Consider the following 27146-nt stretch of genomic DNA (forward strand, 5'->3'; position numbering starts at 1 on the left):
TGTCAACTAGAGCTGAAACGATTCCTCGAATGATTCGAGTTACTCGATTATAAAAAAATACTCGAGTAATTTCTCCGCCTTGAGTAATTGTTTAATTTTTAAAAAGATCAGAGAGTGGTATTTCAAATAGAGCTGAGGCCATATTAAGAGAATTTTCAGACCCCTCAAGCTACCTCCTTTACAAAATAGCAACGAGCAACAAATCTAGCTTCTTTTCTGGAGTTTGGAGACTAATGGGTCATTCTAAATGGGTCTGCAACATTTGATGAGATGTACAAGGCACAAAAAATGTGTCAAAGTGTGTTTACAAACTTTGGAGCCACCAAAGTAAATGCTCTTATTGACATGCTGTATCAGAAACTTATTTTTCTTAAAGAGAAAAATTTTCATTTGAAAAATAACTGCTCTTTAACTAAACAAAAATGTATTTTATCCGATTACTCGATTAATCGATGGGATTTTCAGTAGAATACTCGAATACTAAAATATTCGATAGCTGCAGCCCTGCTGTCAACACTGTGGACAAGACTAGATAATCATTTGTGTTCACTGTTTTGTTTGTGCACCATTTAAAGTTACGGGCTGATTCTAGAGCTAACGAAACCAAGCAGTAAAGTGCCAATTCAGTCTGGAGTCTGGGTGTTTGCCAAAACCTTGTCCGGGCCCCAGGACAGACAAATCACAGCTAGCACATGATCACATAGCCAGCATCAGGAGGTAATCACTGCCTTGTAGTGATTATCTCAAAGAAAGTCAGTGTCTGTTGTTGTGACTCAAGAGCTGTGTGGGTTTTCTGGAAGTACATTTCCTGCCACCACCCCTCTCTGTAGTGTGAGAACAAGGACAAGACTGACAAAGTTATCTATATCGTTTTCTCTCAAATGGTTCCCCTTCCCAGGAAACACACACCAAACACTTCACACATGCAGACACACACAGTCACAGGTTACATAACAACAGTGCTTGGTATAGCCAAGAGTTCACATAAGGTGAAAATAGGTAGAAGAGTGGAGATGGGTTAAGAGTATCCAAACATTAAAGAAGAGACCAAACTGAAGTCAGGGCAATGCTGTGTGTTGTGCTGGTGAAGGAAACCTGTTAAGGCTCAAAGTGTTGTTGACATGCTGGACGTACAGATGGCTTTTCAAAGGGCGACGTGTTTATGGGTCTCCAGTGTTCGTCTTCATAGAAAACAGTGACACCCTGCCTCTTGTTATTGGTCAGAGGCCAAACATTACAATCTGAGGTCACCCATTGACCTGCATGTATTTTTATTTTACTACACTGTAAAAAAGGAATCTCTGGTCAGTTGAAGTGATGTAATTTTTTTAATCAATCCAACTGAAAATTTTTAGGTTAAGGTTTCCAATGTATTTTTGTGGATCATGTCAACTTGAAATTCTGTGTTGGTACAACTAATAAAACGAAATAGTTGGACCAACTTAAATGAATTTCTTCAATTGGTCACACCTAAATAAATTAAGTTCTTTGAAATGAAATTAACAAGTTCATTTAACACAACTTAATATGTCAAATAAACTAAATATTTTAATTCTTCTCAAATCAACATTTTGTATCAATCCAACTTAAAGTTTTCAGTTGTTTCAACTCAATAATCTGCAACCCCAAAAGAAAAACTGTGGAGGGAACGCTGTGGATATGAGACCCTGCTGCACATTAAGATACACGCAGGGACAGTGTGTCTGTGCTCCATGGCATGGACCAGCTGTCTGTGGTCCACTGCGCTAACTGGCTGTCTGTACTCCACAGCAAAGGCTGCCTGGCTGCTTGGCTGTGCCCCATGACATTGGATGCCTGGCTGTGCTCCATGGCACAGGCTGCTTGTCCTGGCTGCCTGGTTGCCTGTGCGTCACGGCAGCGAGGAATCCAATCAAAATACTCTCTCAGTAATGGTAATTTAAATATAACTCGGGACAAAACCCAGTTTGTCATTTCTGATCATAATATTAGCCCATCAACACATCCTATCTATAAACATATAAAACATTAAACACGCTAGAGGTACACGGTCCATGCCACAGGGCACAGACAGCAGGTCCATGCCATGTGGAGCACAGAAAGCTTGTGCACTTGACAGGTTGACATCTTAATGTACAGCTGGGTCTAATATCCACTGCATTCCCTCCTCACTCAAGGTTTGAAATGAGTCAATTCAATCGGCTGTAAAGTAAACTTTACAAGTAGATATAAATTAAACTCAACTCAAGATTATAAGTCATATTCACTAACCTTTTTAGTGCAATTGTTTTCCTAGATTCTTTTAAGTAAGCTCAACTTGTCACATTTTTACAGTGCAAGGAAGTATAAAAACACCTAATCAGATTTTACTTTGAGGTTTTGCAAATAATTGAGTTGAAACAACTGAAAACCTTAAGTTGGACTGATGCAAAATGTTGATTTGAGAACAATCAAATTCTTAGGTCCATTTCACTTTATCAATTGTGTTGATTGAACCCATTAACTTCATTTTAAATGACTTAATTTATTTAGGTTGAGACAAATTAAAGCAATAATTTAAGTTGGTCCAACTGTTTTCTTTTTTCAGTGTATTTCACACAGTCAATGTTTGTTATCAGCTAACAACAAGTGGATAGCATGAATAGAAAGGATCATACCATGTGTTTTCCTCAGGACAGTTATTACAAAGAGAGGCTCTGATAGTTCAGACAGAGACAGACCAAGATAGGGCTGAACAATTTATCGTTTTCGGATCGAAATCGCAATTTTAGACAATGCAATTTTGAGATCGCCAAAGCAGCAATTTTTTGCAGCGCTCTTGACTGACTCAGGATCTGTTGTGTCAAGTATTATACACATTCTGTTTTACAAATTTGTAGACAATCTATATGTTAAAAGTGCTGGTAAGCAGGTCAACAACACAAAGCCTCTGTTTAGGAGTAGAAGTTGATGAAAACAGATTACTTATCATCACTATTGATGATTAAAAAATCGTGAATTGCAATATCTGCCAGAAAAATTAGATATTTTCCTAAATCGTTTAGCCCTACATGTGAATATCCCAAAGCTTGATTTGAAGAAAATCGTGAATCGAATTGACATCACAATATCTGCCAGAAAAATCGCAATTCAATCTTTTCTTAAAATCGTTCAGCCCTAGACCAAGAGCACACAGGGTTGATAGGGAGGAGGGAGCTAGAAGAAAAGCGTCCGCCTGTTGTTGTTGAGAGATGGAAGAGAAAAGTTAGTTGAAGACTCAAAAATTATTTTCTAGTCTAGAACAAAACCCCCTCATGTTTCTGCATGTCTGGAGGAGCTGCTATTTCAGTGGATCTTGGGTGTGTGATTACCCTTTGAGGATATTTTTAAGTGGCCCATGGGAATGTGGATGACAACACAAAGGGATGAAAGGACGCAGTGGTTTGTGTGTGTATGTGTGTGTGTGTGTGAGAGAGAGCGATAGAGAAAGAGAGAGATAGATGTTTTGTTGGTCATCACTTCTACTGCTAAGGACACAGTGACACTTAAAGAGAAAATGCAAAGAGGTGGATGCACTCTAAGTACATGGCTTGCTGTTGTCCTTTTACTTGAGTCTTACTGTTTAGCCTGTGTTGTTGTACAAATGCCTGAATTGCCAAACTGCAATCTTGCTCTGCTCATTTTAGTATTTGATAACGTGACAATTCAATAAAATTTACAACACTTAATTCAGGATTCTATTTTAAAAAATAATTTTATTTAATCATTTATTGAGTTGCCCAGTTTATGACCAAACTCTTAGAGAAGAGATTGGCAAAAGAAGCAATGATACTTATCATACAATTGACAAATAAAACAGCTAAATAACCTCTAATAGTAAATCTGTGTAATACATTCCTAAAGAGACATAATCTCTTGAGCTGTTGAGTTGTTCTGTCTTTCGTCTTTCTTTTCTCTGTGTCACCTGCAGAGGAGGTGTGTTGACAGCACTAGGGTCTCATGCACAGACCCGAGGAGTAGGAAGACAAAGATTGTCCACTAATTTGCATAAGGGAAAATTATATGCATGGAAAAAAAGGCTAACAATGTTTTTGGTGGGTTATCCAGAAATCATCTCGAAATCAGAAGAACTGATTGGTACATTCTTAACTCCACAGTCTTCAACTGCTTACACTCTGTCAGTATGCTCTGTGTTTGTACTAGGGCTGCAGTTATTGAATATTTTAGTATTCAAGTATTCTACTGAAAATCCCATTGATTAATTGAGTAATTGGATAAAATAGTTTAAGAGCAGTTATTTTTCAAATGAAAATTTTTCTCTTGAAGAAATAGAATTTTCTGATGCAGCAGGTCAATAAGAGCACTTGCTTTGGTAGCTCCAAAATTTGTAAACACACTTTGACACATTTTTTGTGCCTTGTACATCTCATCAAATGTTGTGGACCCAAATGACACCCGTTTCAGAGAATGACCCATTAGTCTCCAAACTCCAGAAAAGAAGCTAGATTTGTTGCTAGTTGCTATTTTGTATAAGAGGTAGCTTGAGGGGTCTGAAAACTCTCTTAATATGGCCTCAGCTCTATTTAAAATACCAGTCTTTGATCTTTTTTAAAATTGAACGATTCCTCGAGGCGGAGAAAATTACTTGAGTATTTTTTTATAATCGAGTACCTTGAATCATTCGAGGAATCGTTTCAGCTCTAGCTTGTACCACATTTCAAATTTAATCTCACAAGTTTTGTTTGTTCCCACTCTATGTATTTTTGCTGAACAGAACCTTTTGAAACTTGTTTTTTAGATGAAGTGAAAACAGCATCAATAATATCCATTACTGATTCTAGAATTGATGAAGACCCAGTCAATCCCCCTGTAAGCCATATTTCTTGCAGTTTATAAATATCTTATAAATTCTAATTTGAGACTATTGTTGCTTTGCAAAATGTCACTTTTCAAAGTCAGGGTGATGTTTGTCACATTGCATCAAACTGAAACATTTGTAGAAGGATTCTGGTATTTATGTTCTACAGAGGAAGAGAACCAGAAGGACACAGGAAACACAACAATAAACCCCTCCATGTGATGGCCACCATTACACAACCTCCGCCACCCACTATTGTCCACAACATCCACCCACTATTGTTGTGCTGTGAAACAGAAGTTATTCATTAAACACAGCAAAGCACAAACCTGCTAGCTTAAATACACACACACACACACACACACACACACACACACACACACACACACACACACACACACACACACACACACACACACACACACACACACACACATACACAAATAGAATTTAAAAAGCAGAATTGTTGATTAAGTGACACAATTATGAATAATTTCCCAAGTAGAGGACATTTTTCACCTCTAAATGACTTGAAGTGACACGCAGTTCTCTGTTTCCACACAGGAATTCAGAAAAAAAAGCAGACACTGCTTGATAAAATACTCAACCTAATCTGTTATCTGTTCTGTTCCTGGAAGTCAGGAGGCACTCTGACCTCAGATGTCGGGGCATGGTTTCATAACACAGGGTTGTTTTTGTCTTATAAAGCTGCAGAATTCACTGTATTGAGTTAATTTCATAAACCGGAATGTCAGAAAGCCATTTAGGCTTTATGTGTTTTAGAATTTAAGAAGGAGGCTTCAGGGACAGCCAGCTGTGTGGGTGTTGATGACTTTGAATCTTTTTAAGGGACAAGCCAAGCTCTAGATCAGCCAAGTTTTAATACGTTAAAAGGTGAGCTCATTCAAGAACATTTGAGTGTCATATTTAGTTGAGACTCATTCACCTAGTTAATGTCTTGTGGCTCAGGAAATCACATGACAATTATTGAATGCTCAAAATGATCCCTGTGTTTTAGATGCTCTAAGAGGCTGAAAGAGGCTTGTGGATGTTAAAAAAAAAGAAAAAAAAAAAAAAAAGAGAGCGAGATCATGCTTGAATGAGGTGTAGATGAGGGAGCTGGAGGGAGGGAGTGAACGCCAAACTGTACATCACAGCGTTTCAACACAAGTGACTCCCAAAATGTGCTGTACATTACATAAAATGCAGTGGGAGTTTTTATTAAAGGTTAGCTAAAGGTTAGAGCTTAGATTAAAGTTAACATCTAAACTTTGTCAGTGGAAGCTGTGATTTTTACACAGTTTTGACCACTCTTGTCTTGTTTCCAAATAAATAAAAAATGGTTGAATTTTCTTTAATTTCTTGCCAAATAGATAAAAAAACTATAGCTGCAACATTACGAATTTATGGTGAAAGTGGCATATTCCTTTAACCTCTTAAGACCTGAGCTTTTGCCTGGTGTGCGATTTTTAATTCACTTTGCTATTTGGGATAAGTAAAACCTAATAAGTATAATAACTAAACTTGGTCTTAGTGCTGGAAGAATGATTATTATTGTGTGATGAGTTCTCTATTAGTTGTTTGTTACTGTGTTATTGCACTTAAATACCTAGTTTTATTTTCACACTAAAATGGGTGTAATGTTGTGATTTGTGTGGCTAATCAGTCAAAGTTTAAAAAAAAAAAAGGATCATGAGTCTGAGAGGCAGAAATGTCATTTCCACATATGTGGATGCTGGGTCTTAAGGGGTTAAAGCCATGGGAAAAAAGCAATGAAATAATCAGTGGTAATACTGCTCTCATCTGGCCCAGGCATGTTTTCTGTAACAAGACTGTTCTCTTCCTGTGTTGAACCTGCTTCTCAGTCTAAATACTGCAGGCTAATGAGATAGTTTCCGGAAATAGACAGGTGATTAGCACACTGCTTCACAGTATGAGGCAGGGCAGAGCTAGTTAATGCTGTAAGCTAACGCTGGGATGAGTTCCCTCTCTAAGGACAACAGTGTTAATGTGCTTTGGCTTGTGGTTGGGAATAGGTGAAGGTTGTGAGTCTGCAGCAACATTTTCAAATGCTGATCAGTTAAGCCATGGGGTGTTACAGCCTACCGTGGGAATATTTTCAGGAAAAACAGAATAAACCAAACCTTTTCATGGTTTTTCAACTGTGCTGGTGATGGCTAACAAGGTAAGACAGATTCTGTCTTAGTTTCATACATTAGCCCTGTCATTGTCAAGTGTAGCTGTGTGGTTTTACTTTCAACAATAGTACCCTTAGTGTTTTATCATATTATGTTTCAAACACTTAGTTTTTTGTCTTCAGAACTGATTCAACTCAGAACTGGTGTTGTGGTAACCAGTGCTAACTAATGAGATGCCTGTGGTGTGGTGTTAGCAGATAGGTGTGCATTTCTTACTGAACAGATTTCTCACCAACTAAATTTCTGTACACTTATCTTTCTTTATGGAGGGCGGGGCTAGTCTTAAATGGCTAATTTCAGATAATTGCTTAAAACATTACATCAGCAGCAACAGGTGGTGCCCTTAGTCATACTACTGTGTGATTAGCTGATGATGTCAGTGATGCGGCTTGACCAAACAAACAAATGAATTAATGAGATACTACTCATTGGCCAGGACAAGAGGAAGCTTACAGTGCCTGGTTTTAAATCTTAAATTGTTGTGCTGAGCACCTGCACTTTTTATTGAAAAACACTATTGCACCTCCAAAATTGTATGATGATGATCTGTATCTTACTGTATAATTGTTAATGTTAATTAGCTTTTCATATTTTGTGTTTTAAACTTCAGTAGTGGTAGTGCTTTCACTTGTCTCTTGTTGTATTACTTCTCACTTGTTGTATGCCGCATACCAGGGGTTCCCATACTTTATCATGCCAAGGCTCCCCAAACTGCCTTGGCTTCTGGCCAGGGACCCCTTTTGCAAACCCAAGGACAATGCTTTGAAATATGTACAGAAACATCAACTTTTCGAATTTATTTTCTAATTTTTATTGACTTTTCAATAATTTTTCCATTTGTTAATCAAAGGAAATGATTCATAAATGTGTTTTCAGCACAGTATATTCCCACTGAAAAATAAACTTTTGTAACAAACCAACCGAACAGTAGAAATCAAACCTCAGTTTGTCAAGCCTTGGCTTTATGTCTGTATTGTCCACATAAAGACATGCTCTTTGTCTTGGTTTAAGCACTTTAAAAGTGTACAAGTCATTTTTGGGCTGCACAACTCTGGCAAAAACATGAATCACGATTAATTCACTTAAAACTGAGATCACTATTCTCTGGAATTTTTTTTTTTTTTTACAAAATGTTTATTGCAATGATGAACTTCAAGGAAACAAAAAAAAAAATATTTAAATGGTCATTCATAGGAATGGGTATTGAAAAGATTTTATTGATCCCAATGCCCATATTGATTAAATTTTTGTCCATTTGATTTTATATTGATTCCCTTATTAGTTCCATCTGTGCATTTTCTATGTACAAAAAGTAGACTTTACATCTTTTCTGTGCAAACATTTTATGAAGTTTAACGGTAACTTAATATGCAATTGTCCAAATAATCTAGATATGTCGGGAAATAAATAAATAAAAATAAGTAAAAATCTTCGGACATGGAACCTAAATCTCTGGATGTAAACAAATAAAAATAAGCAAAACTGGCTTGTCACAGGACTTGAATTGTTTTGTTGTATGTTATTGACCTGAGTAGTCCATCTAGTGTCTGCTTTGAGTTGTAGTTATGAAGTCATAAGCCTGCAGTAACTTTTCTTCTCTCTTCCTGTCTTAAAACATTTACCTGTTAATATTCTGATATTTGGAGTTGTCAGTATTGCTTACAAAGACTAACTGTGAAATGTTTCTGTGATGAAAGTTGAAATTCTACTTTAATACTTAATTTTATTGATGCATGCTAACTGCTAGCATATTAAATTTGCAATTTCCCATATTTGCTAGCTTGATGCTAAGCATTAGCGTCAAGCTAGCACTAAGTTTTCTCTGTGGATGTTGAGGAGATATTCAACATGTTGAATGTTACAGTGCTTTTCAGGTAAAACCTAAAGCAGAAATCCTGAATCTGAGATTTCTTGGGAAACTGTTATCTATCCACTAAGCTAAGGCCACATTTACATGATGTTTCATATGAAAACACTAGGGCTGGGGGTAAACGATTATTTTTAAAACGATTAATCGGGCGATTATTTTATCGATTAGTCGACTAATCTAACGATTAATTGGACAATTAGTCTAACGCTTATTTTTCTGTTGTTCGATTATTTCAAAATCATAATGTATCCAAATACATGCCAAAACGATTTCTCTCATAACAGCTAATTAAACAACACTGTTTTGCACAGCAAAATGGAAAATATAGAATAAAATTATAAAAAATAAAAAGGCCAGTCTGTTTACTATTACAGTCCAATAGGGCTGCAAATTTGTCCTTTAAAATGTGCAGACCTTTATAATTCAACCTATGTGCTACATTTTCACTGCATTTACCCAGGGTTAGGTTCTCCCCTCTGATTGGTCAGCCCTGTGTCATGTTTGTTTGTTTGTCTTTATTTCATTCGTGATAACATAAAAAATATAAGTAGCCTTCTATAGAAAAAAAAATTAAATAAATCTGAAAATGAATGAAGCAGGTAACAGGGAAATGAAGTTGTTGTTCCCAGTGTTGGACAGACTGTTATTAGTGACTTTGGGCTTGTTTACTAATGTTTATTTGCTTATTGGGGCTTGCTTTGCTCTCTGTATGATCCCACCTGACTCTCTCCCAGCTCTCCATGACAATGCGTTTAGTTTCGTTTCTCTACATGCGCTACTTCGCTCATGCGCACTCCGCCCCTCCTGCTCCCTGCTGAGTGTTACCGCTGCAGTGTGAGCTTGCGAGTGAGAGATCCATCAGATAAGTCTCCTCTCTTTTCTAGAGTTCGGCGGTTTTGACACTAGTTTGTGGCTCAGATCCTGAAAAACTGTCTGCAACAGGGAGTGAAGGAGACTTTCTAAATCACGTTATCAGAAGCTAAACTCCGGGAGCTGTCAGGCTGTCCAAGCCGGAGATGCAGAGCCTCCGTCAGCGCGCAGCGCTCTGTGGAAGTGGAGATTTCTCCTCATCAGTATTCCCCACGTATAATCTTAGTGATCTTTTCCCATAAAAGTATCCAATAACACAGCACCTCATGCTGTGAATTGAAGTTACAAATGAGTACTACCCCCTGGTGTTATATTTCACCATGTGACAACAACAATAAAAACAATAATACGACGCGTCGACTATTAAAATTTGCGTCGACGGATTTTTAGCGTCGACTAGTCAATTATGTCGACTAATCGCTGCAGCCCTTGAAAACACTAAAACGCCACAAAAACGCAGTGAAGTAAATCTGAGTTTACGCGGAGGGACTGAAAACGCTGTAGTAAGCTTGCAAGGCCTGTAGGTGGGGCTATAACTGTCTTGTTCAGAAGCTGCTTTTTGGAGATTTCCACTGAAGTAGAGTTGAGCTGATCATCTGGTGTATTGGGGAATACTAAGAGCAGAAGTGGAGCAACAGATGCTCATTTTGTTAAAGACGGTCAGCAGATACACCAGCACAAGCACAACACGGTAGTTGGCGATGATCGTAACAAGGGTAGCGTTGTCCTGTTGTATGCACTTGCGCAGAGCAGAGCATGACGTCACTGTTTCCACTTAAAATGCTGGCTTACTGTTTACACCGCGACGGTGTCGGCAGCATTTCAGAGAAATCCCACTCTGGAGCCCGTTCCTAAAATTTTGCTTTATAGGTCGGCTAAAACGCTGTTTCTGTATAAACACAAGGCTTGAACACAACAAAACTTTTGCCTTTTACCCTAAAACCATTGGCGTTGACAATGCAGCCTGTTATATAAAATGCTTAAGAATTGTCAGTGTTTAGTAATGAGATCACATACTTGTGTGAATCGGGATCACAGTTTTTTAACAATAATCATGCAGCCCTAGCATGAAGTATATGTAAGACTTTGGCTGCAGTCCAAACACTACAGACTTGAGACCACAATTCAGTCCAAGCTGTTATGGACCGTCTTGATAGTTCCCATGTTAGCATTAGGTTGTTTTTTTTCCAAGTAAGTGTCTCTGTCGTGTGCTTGGAGAGCATGTGCTCACAGTCTCTGATGCGTGTGTGTGTGTGTGTGTGTGTGTGTGTGTGTATTTCTAGCATTTGCATTCAGCTTGAGAGCCTCACTGAGGCACATGCTGGGCCTTTGTTGTTGCTTCATGAAGGGGTTTTAGGGGGTCTTGGCTGCGTGTCAGTGTCATGAGAGGCTTGGAAAGGGATGGAAACAACCTGAGTCCAGCCATGCAATTAATTCCTAACTAACACTCAAAAGTTAAAAGGTTTAAGTACAGTTTCAGTGGGCGTGTTGTTTCAGATACTCTGGAAATGGGTTGGTGGAAATTGCCTTGATTATTATTCTTTTGCAGCACTGCGGTATCAACACTCTGCTTGTATCTGTGTTTGTTGTCTGGTTGATGTGATTTTTGGTCACTGTGACCGCAACCGTGCCGTGCTTAAGCACGATTCCCTTCTCTTAATCTTACTAATAACAAATCAACAGTAAGCAGTTTTAAAAAGGCATCTGAATTATGTTAAAGCTACCAAAGATTTTCCATAATATTAGTGCTGTCAAGAGATTAAAGATTAATCTAATTAATTACAGAATTTGTGATTAATACATCTAATTAACTGCATTTTAATCTCATATCTGCTTAAGGTCTCCAAATAAATAATCTGAATTCTAGGACATTACAAAATTATAATGCATGACTTAAAAAATGAATACACAAAGAAGAGAAGACTTGTAAATCTACATTTTTTTAATCTGGCCAATATTAAAGGGCAACTCAGTTTTTTTTGACACCTGGACCTTATTTGTAGGTGTGTGCATGCTCATATACTCACTCAGACAAACATTGTGTAGCTCGGAGTCCTTCAGAAGTTATTTAGATCAAGCTGATTTTAGCCGCACTTAGCAGGGGCCACGGCAAGGGAGCTTCAGCGCGGGACATAATCTCTGCAAAATCGCTCATTTCAGCTATATTTTTTCATCCATCGCCAGTGTTACCACAAACACACTCCTCTTCTGTTGCCATAGGCAAACACTGTCCACAAACGCACCACCAGTTTGCATTGAGTCGTGGACGTGCTCCTGTTAGTTGTTCTCGAGCCAGCTCTTCGTCTCTCTCCCTCTGCATCCTTCTTTCATGGAGCTCCTCGTCTGTGTACTCAGGCTCAAACCGGTAAGGACAACCGTCAAACGTTTGTTTACCAGGTCAGCTCTGGGTCAGCTGACCCACCTGAAGACGGTAGACGAGCTGACTTTATAACACTGGCGATGGATGAAAAAATATAGCTGAAATGAGCGATTTTGCAGAGATTATGTCCCGCGCTGAAGCTCCCTTGCCGTGGCCCCCGCTAAGTGCGGTTAAAGTTGGTTGGATCTAAATAACTTCTGAAGGACTCCGAGCTGCACGATGTGTGTCTGAGTGAGTATATGAGCATGCACACACCTATAAATAAGGTCCAGGTGTCAAAAAACCGGAGTTGCCCTTCAAAATGTCTGTGTTCACTGCCACTGACGTCTATAGAGGCAGGGTCTGCTGGAGCTTGTCAATCAAAATCCTGCTCATAAACCACTGTGGGTGAGAGCAGTGTGCTCTTTGGATGAGAGATCAGCATGGATATGAAGAGAAGATGTGAAATGACAGGGGCATAAGGCCTTGCTCTGTCTTTCCTGACTTGAAGCATCTCGCTGCAAGTCAGAAAAGTTCAGTCTTCTACGCAGTCTTCTACACAACCGTCAGCTTTTAGCCAAAAATGTAAACATGTGCGCTCCAAAGTTGAAATCTTTTAACTTTTCTTTAAAGGGAACCAGTGAGATCTATTAAAACGCAGTATTTAGAAAATTGGCAAAAACCCGTTGTCAGCATATGTTTTTTATTTATGGAGGATGGCTAACAACACCTTTTTACAGGATGATCAGCTGTTTGTATTGGTCACCTGTGACTACAGTTAATGACTGTAGCTGAGGGAAGACAAGTTCAACACCATATCAAAAGCTAAACTGATGCACACACACACACACACACACACACACACACACACACACACACACACACACACACACACACACACACACACACACACACACACACACACATTACACAAACTGTGTTTTTTATGGCCTTGCTGGACATGAAGATACTTTAAGAAGAATTGTTTTTTTTATAATACTCTGGTTACTTCAAATTCAAAGTAAGCTTTATTGACATGTATTGAAAAAAACATGTTGCCAAAGCCAATGTTCACATAAGAGGGTTTAAGAGAACCATCAAACGCCAACACCCTGGTTACTTCTCTTACTTTCTAACACCCATGTGATGTGTAGCCTCCATGGCTTGTCTGAGAGCATTTTTCTGTAAAGAGACTGCATGCTGTGTGTCTCTTTGCTTTGTGACTAATCAATCATGATCAGCTTTCATTATGACCGACTGCTTTGGGCGCTTATCGACAGGATAGTGTTGACCCACATACATGCTAGCACATACATCACCACATGATTGAACCATTGCATGTGTAGGGTTACTGTCTGACTTCTCTGTGTCATGTGTGATTTGTAGTCTGGGAAGCCCAACCGGAACTTGTGATTTGTCATTTCAACCATCACATTTCAACCACTTTGGCACCCCCCTGCAGTTTGTGAGCAGAGAAAGTGAGCCGTGACTCAGGTCAGCTCCTGTTTCCACAGGCCTGATCCTATAACCCAAAGCAGAAACACACACACACACACACACACACACACACACACACACACACACACACACACACACACACACACACACACACACACACACACACACACACACACACACACACACAAACCAATACAGAAAGTTAGCCTTACTAGAAACTCACATTGGTGTACTTAATACGGAATTAAATTTCATTAAATTCACCAGTTAAAGTTGATTTGCCTTTTGTGAAATGACACGTTTCCCTGCTGGAAGTAAGCATCGGGGGATGGGTAAACTGTGGTCTTTAAGGAGTGGACAAAGCCAGCAACAGAGGTGGGTCTGGTTACACCACCAGCCTGAACAGTTGATACAAGGCAGGGAAGATCCATGTCTCTATGTTGTTTTCACCAAAATCTGGGCTTACTGTCGCAAATCCAGACTCAACAACAGACAAGGTTAGTTTTTCCAACCTTCTATTGTCCAGTTTTGGTGTTGCTGTGTGAATTGTAGCCTCAGTTTCCTGTTCTTAGCTGACAGGAGGGTCACCCGGTGTGGTCTTCTTCTGCTGTAGCCCATCTGCCTCAAGGTTGGACGCGTTGTGTGTTCAGAGATGCTCTTCTGCAGACCTTGGTTGTAACCAGTGGTTATTTGAGTTACTGTTTCCTTTCTATCATCTTAAACTAGTCTGTCTAATGCCCTCTGACCTCTGAAATCAACAAGACATTTTGGCTTAGAGAACTGCTGCTCGCTGGATTTTTCATCTTTTTGGGTCCAACCAAGAGAGAGTGAAAGTCTTAATAGATCTGCCTCAGATCTGCCTGTGTTGCCATGCTCAAAGCAACTTTTTACACCATTCTTCCTCATTCTGATACTCACTTTGGACTTCTGCTGGTCATCACAACCATGCCTACTTGCCTAAATGCATTGAATTAGGGCTGATTCTAATTGCAATATTGCTATTTAAGATGACTGTTTTTTTCAAGGTATTCTTCTCATGTATTTTTAAACAAATACAGGCAATAAATTCTTCTCTATTACAATGAAGTCAAATTCATTGTACAATAATGACTTAACAAAAGCTACTGAAGTTGTGGCAGTGCTCTCTGCATCGCATTGTAGAATAGAATAAAATAGAATAGAATAGAACTTTATTATCATGTAACAAGTACGACAAAATTGAAGTCAGAGCAGAAATCAAGAAAACAAAAGTAAGAAAGTCTATAGAAAGTACAAAAAAGTCCAATAGAAAATAGATGCTGACAGCTTGTCCATCATTGTCCAGCCCAGCCAGTCTCCACCTCCACAGGGTCCAGGACTGAGCTTCTTCAGCAGTCTGTTCAGTCTCTGTCTCCTGGATCCTGTCTGCTCACAGCAGGTGAAGCTCCTCCAATGTGGTGTTGGTGTCTTATGTTAGCTCCATTAGCCATGTCTGTGAATAGCATGATGCTACTCTGCCTTCTGGTATTCCCTCTGTTGCTAGCTCGTCCATCTTATTGGAGATAGATCTGATGTTCCCCAATAACGATGGATGGAAGGACAGGTCCATGTCGTCACTTCTTAGCTCACACCTGAGAACCAGCACGTCGTCCTCACCTCCTTCTCCTCACCATGTGGGGAGACATCAGACCTAACACCAGTTAGCATCGACAGCTGAGTTAACATGTAAACAATGCAGCCATGGTTACTTGTAGGATCTCCAGGCAAACACAGGAGAAAAGTAGTAAAAATATCACTGAAGCCACAAAAAGTTTGGTGTCCATGACCAACAAATGAGCCATACAAAGTAATAATCCAGGCAGTTGTGTAGGCAATTGTGCTACAGTATGGTTTGGCTGGCCATTGTGACCGCGCAGGAGACTGCGTATAAATGAAAAGTGGAGGAGGATTGATATTTTAACATAAAAAGTCGACCAAAGTTCATTTGTAGCTGTAAATACATTTTCACCCTTTTTGTCTCTCCTACAATGTTATTCCTCTCTCCTTCAGCATCCATGACAGTAATGTGTAAATGACTTCTTATGCAAATTAGGTGATTACGTCATTTAGCGACTTATTTAATCAATGAAACACAGCGCCATAGAGTGAAGGAGTTGAAATATACAAATCATCATAGAGCTAACTGGGCAGTTGTCAAATTTAGCTAACAGGCCATTGGTGGATTGATGGTCCACTGATGGATTAATATCACCTAGCACTGGAGCCTGATATGCTCCAGTACTGCAGGGATCATCATTTGAATTTGGACGACCAAAGACTCAAAACCTTGCTAAGAATGTCTTATTCTTATAGTTAACATGTTTTATCTCTTTTCAGATGTTATTGGACTAAAAATGTGTCACCTAAAGTCACTGATTTTTCTACTTGTTCGAAACAAATTTTCACTTGGAAAATAAGCGCTAAACAAACTAAACAAAATTTGTTTTATCCGATTACTCGTTTAATGGATGAAATTTTCAGTAAAATACTTGTATACTAAAATATTTGGTAGCTGCAGCCCTACGTCATATCTTTCTCTATTGATGATAGCTACTTTTAAAAATGACTTCAGTGAATTTTCAGTGAAAGTTAGCTTTACTGCTTCTATATGTCAACAACATATTATTCAGTTTATAAGTAAATAAATATGAAAATGGTTGATTGACTGTGATATCTCTGGACGTAAATAAATAAAAACAAGTAGTATTGTTTTTTTTCTATGTTATTGACTGAAGTAGATCACCCAGTGTCAGGAAGTGGTCATAGCATTGCTTTAAGGTGTTTGAACTCTTGCCATAGTTTTGAAGTCAGCCATGAGCCTGCATGTAGCTTTTCTCTAATCTTTCTGTTGGAAAACATTTACTGCAAGTGTTATGACATTCAAAGTTTTCAATATTGCTTACAGAGAGTAATTCTGATATAGCTATTTCAATGAAAGCTAACCATTAGCATATCAGTGTAAATTCCTATACACTTCAAGTTAGCAATGTTTTCTCTACATTGTTTTTGGAACATTAGGAGATGTACAACATGTTGAATGTATTGAACAGGAATCTCTTGTGAGAGAGTTATGTACACTTCTTTGTGCTTGGTACAACTTCAAAAAGAAAATTCTGAATCAGAAAGGTCTTAGGAAACTGTTCTCTGTTTGCTAAGCTTAGATAGCTGGAGCAAATAGGTAGGGATACCTTTCACATTTGAAACGATACGGTACAGATGCCCGGTACCTGGCAATCTATACTGGTACTCAACAGTACCAATTTTCAGTATTTTTTGTGTTTATATGGTGAAAAATATCAATATGTTTAATAATAAAACATAAAAAATGTTTAACTTAGCATATTTATTCTTCAATATATAACCTTACAATGCTGTGTTCATGTCCAGCATGAAAAATCACCTACCCTTCCACTCTCTCCCAGTCACAAGGACACATTTAGGTACCTAAACATGGTACCTTTTGGTTTTACGTGAATCGGTACCCAGTACTTTTGACTGAATTTGGTTGGTACCTATAAAAGTTCCTAATTCGGTACCCATCCCTACAAATAGGTCTGGTATAATATAAAGAATTGACAAAAGATTGGTTCAGCGCAAAGGCTAAAGATGGCAATAGAATGAACCATTTCTATTCTTAACAGGAACCATTTATCCATGCCCATCCCTAATTGTACAACATGTCAAGCAGCACATTGACTTTTAACCCTGCAGGCTCCACATGCTTGATGGCAAGTCTTGCGATCAGATCATGTGAGTGACCGCACCACTGCCTTTGCATTTAGAACACCTTGTTTTACCATATGGTGATATTACTGTAGTTGTAGTTATTTAGCTGTATGACATACCAGTCTCAACAAAGAGCTGATCCTAATAAAGTGTTGGATGAGTGTGCATGTAGAGTGGAGAAAAAGAAGGCATGGTCCAATAGGAAGGGAGGAGTGGAGAGAGTGAATGTTTTTGCTGTGTGTTAGTATAAGGACCTACACAGATGGGGTCTTTGTGCAGGAGGGCATCTGCAGAAACACACACATACTTAACACTCACACACACACACATGCACACAGTTATGCCATGACATCACAGCTTACCGAACAGCCGGCAGGAATGTTACTGAGAAAGGAGAGGCTTTGTGGAGGGGAGGAAAAGGCTGGGAGGGGAGGAAAAGGAGGAGAAGGAGAGAAGGAAAAGGCTTGGCCAGGGAAAAGTCCGGCACTCCTACTTTTTGGAACAGGACGGACTGAGGCTGGAGTTAGGTGAACAGAGTTCACACAGATAAGACAGAACATACATGGATAATAGTGCTCTTTGTTAAAACATATGTTTTCTTTCTCATACATCATGGATTAACTTATTTCACTGAAATAGACTGATTTATCATTGAGAGACAAGGATCTGTCTGAGCAGCAGGTGAGTACCAAACTTACTTGTCCTGTTATCTTTTTTAAGTTACATGATTAAATTAAGAGGTCTGGAATGTAGAGGAAGAAGTGTCAGAGTGTGCAAGAACCCACTTCCTAACACAACACCCACACAGTGCCTTTGTTGCCCAGTTCATGTTAATGTAAACAATCATTTTAATGTATATAATCACATATCAATTTCAGAATAAGGTTCTGTTGAATTGATCATGAAGCTTATTTTTGAGATCTTAAGTGAGCTCTTTGGACACTGAACACCCCACTGAGTCCTGATGTTTCTGCCAGCTGTTAGCTTCCTCACGCAGCCTGACTGTCCAACTTCTAACACTGCCAACCATCATCCACTGGGTCGATTTGACCGTTAAGCATGTCATGTACTCATTTTCTTATTTAATATCTTCAAGCTGCACAAGCAGAAGCTGAGTCATGAGAAGCATGATAGGCACTGCTGGATGACACAGTTTTGCCTTGATTAGTCTGCGTAGTTCAGACATGAGAACACCAAGCTAATCCAGCAGCATGATCCAGTTACTACGCAGGATCATATTGAGCCAGGAAATGGAGCCTGAACACTGACTGCTCTGGGTTACACAGGAACTCAGTTTGTGTGTACTTCACAAGCTTTTATTTCTACTTTCACCATGTGCTGTGGCTACAGTGTGAGCTAAGACAAGCCTGTGATGTGATATCTAAGGCATGGGAAGGGTTTTTGTTTTTGAAACGAAGGTAAAGTAAAAGAAAGCACAAGACAGTCAAGGTTGTGAGTTTATTTTCTGAAAAAGAGTGCAGTAGTGTGTCATATCCTGTTGAATGCTTTCAAATACACAAAGTACCCCCCAGTGTCTCAGGCATGCAAGTACATATGTTTGTGTGTATGTGTGTGTATGTGACATTTATGTATCACAGTCAGGGAGTAATCTTTTCCAGATGTGAAGGGAATGGCGGCAGGCAGAGAAAGAGACAGCATTTAGACAGAAGAGACAGACATGCTCAGCTGACTCATAGTTGAAGCTGTGTGGTGCTTGTGGCTGTTCCCGTTTTCCATTCGATAGAATACACAAGCTCTGTAATCGGCCCTACTTGAACCTGTACTCCTAAGTTAGTCAGTTTGTATAAACTTTATTTTTGAAGTCTTTAAGAGAAAGAGAACAGAAAATAAAGCCAGTTTAAATATACATCAACTGTCCTCAAAATCCTGGAGCGTCACACAAAGCCTGAAGTAGATCTTTGAACAAGGACAATGTTTTAAAAATGTGTTCTACAGTTTATACCTCATGGTGATGAGAATGTGAGACAATTCACACCACGTGAACACAGCTGTGTTACTATTACATGAACATATCTATAACCTAGAAGCACACAGTAAGTAGGCCTGAATCTTAGGGCTGTCATTTTAACGCGTTGATTAGATTAATTAATTACACCACAAATTAACGCGTTATTAAAATTAACGCAGACTAATCTGGATCCCAAACCCGCGGGGCGTTCAAAAACGCACCTACTTTTAGATGCCTGGCATTTACAAACTGTTTGTCCTATTCAAAAGCTTTTAAAAAGTGATGTTCTCGCCAGATTCTTAAATTTCCAACGGTCCCAGAATGTATCACACGTGACGACAGCAACATGCTTTAAACTGGGTGAAGAGAGTGATTTTTGTGAGACTGCCGTCCACATCCCGTTAATTCACACGTCTTTTTTCAAATTCTGCAGAAAATCAACCGTTTGCTCTAGCTCAATTCTGTAAAAAACAGATAATTTTAAACTCTTTACTGCTTTATACAAGCCCTGAATAATCAATGTATGTCCTGTATTTAAATCTAAAGAATTCTTTGAAAATTTCCTTCCATCTTCCTGGTGTTATGTTTCAGCTTGGGGCTGCTCTGCACCAATCAGCAACAGTTTGTGTGTTTAGAGCATGTTAAACTGAAAATACTTCACCCTTCTTTGATCCAAGACTTGAATAAAGTGTTCCTCACAGTTTTTAGCCTTTAGCCCTGGTTCTCCTGACCTCATAGAAGTATAGAAGTTCATATTGCAGTGAAAAATGAGTCGACAGTGAGTAAAAATGTGACAGAAGCGAAAACCGTTCTAAAAATCAAATCAGCTTACCTTAGGTGCAGTAATGCGTAGATTTTGTAAAGATAGAACCACCACTTTTTTCATGTGTTCCTTATGCATCAGGGTACCTAAAATGTGTTGTATATATATTCCCACCTTATTTAAAAAAAAACTTTTTTAATGTCTTTTAATGTAATTTTTATGCCCTAGAATCAAAAATCTTTATTTTGGGACCTTAAGCAGATATGAGATCAAAATGTGATTAATTAGATTAATTAATCACAAATCCTGTAATTAATTAGATTAATTTTTTTAATCGCCTGACAGCACTACTGAATATATAAAAGAATATATCATGATAATGTCATCATAGTCATAATAATGCAATACACCCTTTCAAATGTAACAAACTTTCATTTCTCGTGGGTATTTTTTACTATAGTAATTGGAATATTAATAACTTTCAAATATCCTAAATAAAGTAGGCTCCCAGTCAAAAAACTGCATTAAAGAGCAGCATTTCTTCTGTGATGTAGGTCAGGTCAGAGTTATTCTGAAGCTCCAAACCATTGTTCAGAGTTTGTGAAGACGCTTCTCCTCTGGTCCATGAGGCTTCATCATCCTCATCAGCTTCATCCCAAACTGACAGTCCAGCTGTCTCAGCTTGAAGTGTGCAAAATACACTTTCTAACGCCTCAGTGAGTGTTGACTGTCAGGATGAAGGCTCTACATCTGCAGGAGCAGATTCTTCCTCAGCTGGGAAAACTGGGTTGGGTGGTTGTGTTTTAGGTAGACATGCTAGTTTGTTGTGTTGCATTTTTTTGTTGCTGCACACTGGCTCATCCGTGTTGATTGGCTCACCTCGCCCATTGGGTTTGAAGTTGAAATATTTATTTACTAGGGCTGTGGGGTTTGGCTTTACAGTAGTCTGTTTTCCTCCTTATTTCTACTACCTTAACCTGCATTGCTCTGCACAGGCTCACAAGGCTCACTTGCTGCTAGCCTGATGTTAGCAGCCCCACCTCCCCCCAGAGACAAAGATTTTGGATGACTGACAAAAGGGTTCACTGTTCATTAGGTGTTGAGAGTGATGCAGAGTGAAGCCTCTGACATCCAGCCTGTTTGGAGGCGAGAGGCAAGGAAAAACAAACACGCATGCACATGGCAAAATATTGAGGCCGGCAAAATTATTGACTTCATTTCATTTATTGTACGATTAATATATTTTTTGACTATTGTCCCAGGCCTAACAGAAGACATTTAAACTCTTTTAGATGTTAAGCTAAATCAGAAAGGTTCTTGTTTCACACACACTTGCTCCCTCTTTTTTCTCCCTGCCTCACACACAGGCACACATTGACTTGGCCTGGCAGGGCGAACAATGTCCTTCATCACAAGTATTAAAGTCCAAGCCTTGAGGACAGCTATGCCTGGAATGTCAGCTCACCTCACAGGAGTCACACACATACACACCCACACACACACACATCCAAAACAAAATACACACTTAAAAAAACACATTAACTCTAGCATGCACAGCTGCAAAGTCACAAACACACACCTTTTGTGTGTGTGAATCTATGTGTGTGTGGCAGAAGAATAGCATTGAGACATTCTTAGTAGCGTTTTCCTTTAGGCGGTAACAGGATATCCTCCCTCTCTGCACTGTTTGGTGCACACTCTGAGTTTAATGAATCAAAGAATCCCCGTCCCAGCTGAAACTTGACAAACTAGCCTGCGTCTAAAGTCTTGTTGTCTGTCTGAGTAAGAAATTGCAAAACGTGGTTATAAGCTTTTTGTTAATCCCTGCTGTGGTGTTGGTGCACTAACCAACTGATAAAACAATGGGCATCATTTTGAATCTTGAGTGTAAATAGCTGCAAAGCTGATGACATTTTCATCATCTTAAGCTGTTCTGTTCTACTTAGTAAGTGCTAGAATTTAACTAGGTTTAACTTTATAGCTGATAATATACCTATATTAAAGCATTATCATTGTGTTATAATGACATGCTGATGTTAGTATGTTGCTAAGAAGCCCCGTGATGACTTTAGAAATGATCTTGAAAAAGTCTTACTTTCATGCCTCTTTATTATCTATGATCTAAAATGACATCATCAACACAAAATTGATTTTCAGTGCTATCCTCAGTGCAGAGTCCTGCACTGGGTCGGGTACCCGCGGGTACCTGCAAACACAGCTGATTTGCAGGTGGTTTTTAAAAACTTTTTTTTTCCCGGGTTCGGATCTGGGTGGAAAAAATAACATGCGGGTCAAGTCGCGGGTTTTAGTTTGACACATCAAAATTAACATAAAATAATAACAAATGCAATAAAATAAAAACTTAAGTTGTAAGCTGGTTGTAAGGCTGTGACCATATAGCCACACTATCCAGTTCTTATAATACATCCATGGTTGTGACATGATCACGGCTCGTACCTGCTGAGCGTCGCTTAAGTCTGGACAGAAAGTAAGTCTACTATTACACATGTAGAAGTCCTTTTAAGAGATTAAAAGTTAAAAAGCATTAAACGTAAAAAAAAAACCCAGTGATTTTACAGTTGTATGTGAGAAGATCACAGAGGGTTGATGATAGAGCTGAAGTCAGGCTTTTATTGGAAGAGTTGCTTCATTCAGGTGCGTTGTTTACTCACTGGCATCTGAAGTATGGCGATATACCGTTCAATTTTCAGACAATATGACCCAAAATGATCACTTTGAATAAGGTTAAGGGTCGGGCTGCGGGTCGGGCTGCAGGTTGTGTTTCAAAAGGTCGGATCGGGTTGCGGTACTAATCGGGCTGATGCGCGGGTTTGCGGTTTAGGTTTGTGCGTCCCCGGGTTGGGGCGGGGCAGATCTTGAAAATTGGACCCATGCAGGACTCTGCCTCAGTGTCAATGGTTGTGTTTGACTTTCCTAGGAGATCACTGATCTATTTATGGCATGGAGACCACAGGTCCCTTTGATGAGTTAATTGAGTGACTGAGAAGCAAGAGTTGTCTATTTTCTTAAAAAAAAAAATGTTGAATTTATTTTGTAGTAATGATGGACAATGGAGCTGGGCTTGCAAAACAAGGAAAGAGAAATCTTAATGGGATTTTTATGACACAGGCTTTAACATAGGTTTAAGGCCCTTTGAGAATTTTACATTGGATCTTAAAACAGTCTTACTTTTTTGTATTTGACAGTTTACAATCCACAATTTAAAACCTGTGTTCAACCTGAATAATAAAATCTGTTCTCAGCACATGTACCGAAAGTCTATATGACAACACCATTCTGGCTTATGAAGTCATGCAGTGAGAGGCAAGATCTGACGTGCTAAAACACAGGTTAATCTGTTTGAGTGATAGATCATGAGCTAAAGGCTCAAACACAAGCTAAAGGCTAATACAAAGGTTAATTTGTTTGTGCTAATGTTGACTCCAACCCACAGTCAGCAGTTACTCTGCAGTGGTCTGTTCAAACTTGAGAGTCTATCAATAAAATGAAGAGTGAGGTTACATTAGCTCTGCTTGGTAGATGACTGGTAGGACATAACCAGGATTCACTGATGTTACACGTTACAGACATGTCTCAGAGCACCGGGCAGTGTAGAACACTTAACAGATATCTTGGTACACCAAATGATGGTACAAATTGAGTTTCAGACAGCAAGAATTGAGACAGAAACATGACTGAGTTGGATGTGGATGGGCAAGCAAAATACCCTCAGAGGATGTTTTTTTTCTCTTAATAGAATCAAGAGCAAATGAATACAGAGACTGAAGCGAGGGTGGATCAAAGGGAAAAAAGAGTTTGTAAAAAAGGTTTTCTAAGAAGAGACAGGGTTTAATTTGCTGTGACTTTATCATTATATCATTAACCACACAAAGAAACATAGAGGGAGAGATAGTAGGTTGAAGGTTTTAAAAAAGTAGTAAAAGTGAAGAAAGGGCTACAGAGTAAACAGAACTGTAGGAGGAAAAGGAAACAGAAGAAAGTATTATTTTAAGAAAAATATTGATGAGATTTGATTAAGAGTTGAAATATGGATATTTTATCACTGGTTAAAGTATCGTGATGAATGTCCTCCATTGATAAAGAATGCATATGTGGATGTGTTTATTTATTTTGTTCATGCTCATTTGTTCATTTGAAATGTGGCTAATTCAGCATAATTTAATTTACTTTAATTTAAGGACATTAAGTTTTTGGTATCTATTTTTATCCCTTAAAAGCAACTGAAGACGTGGCTCTAAGCCGTATACAAAATCAGCAAAACTGCTCTTTGAAGAGTTGGGGTTGGGAAGATCCTGTCAGTGGAAATGTGTAGCATAGAGGAAAAAAAATGCATATACATATATATATATAAATATATATATAACCTTGGACCTAGTGAGGGGAAACATGTCTTTAATGAAGGGAAAAAGTATTTTACAAGGCCACACTCTGTGATGACAGATAGAAAGAGATGCAAAGCCCCCTACTGGTATTGGCAAAGATGTCACCCTTCTTATTTTCTTTTCAAACTTTTTCTTACTGTTAAATTAAAGGACAATCTGCCAGTTTTGCGGATAGCTAACTGAGTCCAATATAAACTGTGCAATCTAACCCGGGCAGCTGAGTTTCATGTCTGACATGGGAGATGGAGACCCCCGGTGGTAGAAAGCAGCCAGAATAAACTCTGCTGCAGAGGTTGTACCACTGCAATGCAGACAGATTTCTATGAGGTATTTGTGCTGGAATGTCAGAGTGTGGCCTCTTTGAGAAGTATTTTCAGGAAAACACTTGTCTGTAAAGTCCCTCTTCATTGTTGAATGCGAACAGCATTTCTGTACACATCTCTAAAATGTGTCTTTGTTTGTTGACAGAAATCGTGGCAGGCAGCCGAGGATGTCAGTTGTCCCATACCAAGAGAGCGAACCCTGAAGAGCGTCAGTTTTCAGGAGTTGGTCAGTGTTATCTCAGACAGGCCCACAACCATGGAAGTGGAGAGCCAGCAGATCCAACATGGCTGCCTGAGGAGTCCGACTAATCGAGCCCATAATGCGATTGGAGTTACAGTGGAGACTTCTGACTGTGAGGTTATGCAGGTAAACAGCTATTTAATGACAAGTATGAACTTACTATCATGTTATGTTTACATTATGCTATAATGAAACAGCTGCTTTCATTTGACTGCAATTATTACTTCCATTTACATGTTACTAGGCTGAACACATTATCTGGTTATTATCTTTTTACTATTCACACAACAACTTGAAGGATGTCAGTTTGATGATCTGTCATGTCTCTAGGAGATCCGTTACCTGGATCAAGTTTTAGATGCTGCCTCAGACACACCCAACAACAGGAACTCTTCTCCTTTGCAAAACACCAGCTCCATCAGCATTGACGGAAACTCTCCATCTGTAAGTGTGTCAGCTTCCTCTCCAGTTCACCATGTTGCTGTTGAAGGGTAGAGACAAACCACTTTCCTTCGACAGGTCGACTCTGCTGTAAGGGCCAATGGGCACATGCAGGGAGAGGAGTCTGGGAGCAACAGGGCCAAGTTTGAGCTGAGAGCATTTCAAGAGGAGAGACGGCCAGCAAAACTCTTCTCACCTGGAGAGGAGCAGCAAGTCAGGGTGACGAGGAGACGACCCTCAGAAGAGGTAAAGGCTGGGATATAAAATGAACTCTAGTCATTCTGGAGTTCTCCTTTTGTGACATTAGACGTGGCAAAAACTTAAGAAAAATCAATGTAAATAAAATGTGACCGTACATTTCAAGCTTTAGGTTATAGATGACTTCAACTATGATTACAAAGGGTGCAATAATGGTCCTTAGTGTTATCCAAAAGTCCTCCTTTTTGTATCAATTTTATAGTAGCGGTTTTTATTTGGAATTGTCTTACACATTGCAATTCTACAACAGCACAAAGTCATGCCAGCACTATACCTTGGTACTTATAACGAACGCCACAGCAGGGTTAGAATTGTGTGCTAATACATTTTTTGCAGCATATCATATCATATCATATCATATCATATCATATCATATCATATCATATCATATCACATTATATCATATATCATATTATATCATATATCATATTGTGTCATGTCACATCATGTCATGTAAAGTCATATATTATATCATATTATATCATATCATATTTTATCATATATCGTTTCATATCATATCATATCATATCATATCATATCATATCATATCATATCATATCATATCATATCATATCATATCATATCATATCCCAGAAGCATGGAGGACATTACTGAAAAACAAGCAGCATTATTATCACAAATACACACACACTCAGACATGGACATGCACAAGCACTGTTAGTTCTGCTGGCTCAGCTGTCATGCATCCTTACCCCGTTCACCCTGTTCCTACGGTTACGCCTTTTTTACTTCCTCTTATAAAATGACTGGTCTATTACTCCTCATTATTGCGTAGGTCTAAAAAAGCTGAACCTCTTCAAATAAGGTTTAAATAGTCAAAAAAAAACAAAACATGGAATCTTTCCCAGCTAGTTCTTTTTTATACATTTATTTTAAATTTTTTGTACACTACAAGGGGTGTTCACTACATCAAAAATATCTCATACCTCACACAGACACACACACATAATACAGTACACTACACAAAGGGAGACAGCCAGACAGTGAGATAGGTGTTAAAGGATAAGTTCGGTTAATACAGCTTTTATTTTGTTTATAGAATGAAGTAGAACAAAGGCTTTCCTGATCCAAGCAGTGCTTCAGAAGATATTTTTATATATATATATATATATATATATATATATATATATATATATATATATATATATATATATATATATATTTATATATATATTTATATATATATATATATATATATATATATATATATATATATGTATATATATATATATATATATGTATATATATATAAATATATATATATATATATATATATATATATATATATATATATATATATATATATATATATATATATATATATATATATATTTTTAGATCCAAAATTGAGCAGCGGATGTCTGTATAATGGGATCCATCGGGGTATAGACAGCGCCACTCCTAAAACTGCA

General features: G+C 38.5%; 1 protein-coding gene across 5 annotated transcripts in view; it reads left to right on the top strand.

Annotated features, from left to right (window-relative positions):
- The window catches only part of palm2akap2 (PALM2 and AKAP2 fusion), a 96240-nt gene that overhangs the window by 57801 nt on the left and 11293 nt on the right, over positions 1-27146 (top strand). For all 5 annotated transcript variants that reach the window (XM_074689641.1, XM_074689639.1, XM_074689638.1 and 2 more), the window contains 3 exons: positions 24919-25140; positions 25345-25458; positions 25534-25701. In XM_074689641.1, the coding sequence (XP_074545742.1) occupies positions 24919-25140; positions 25345-25458; positions 25534-25701 (504 nt within the window). The remainder of the gene's footprint in view (positions 1-24918; positions 25141-25344; positions 25459-25533; positions 25702-27146) is intronic.

The sequence above is a fragment of the Halichoeres trimaculatus genome, unplaced genomic scaffold (assembly GCF_033239565.1).
Source record: "Halichoeres trimaculatus isolate MK-OKI-2021-1 unplaced genomic scaffold, fHalTri1.1 fHalTri1_scaffold_16, whole genome shotgun sequence".
Lineage (NCBI taxonomy): Eukaryota > Metazoa > Chordata > Actinopteri > Labriformes > Labridae > Halichoeres > Halichoeres trimaculatus.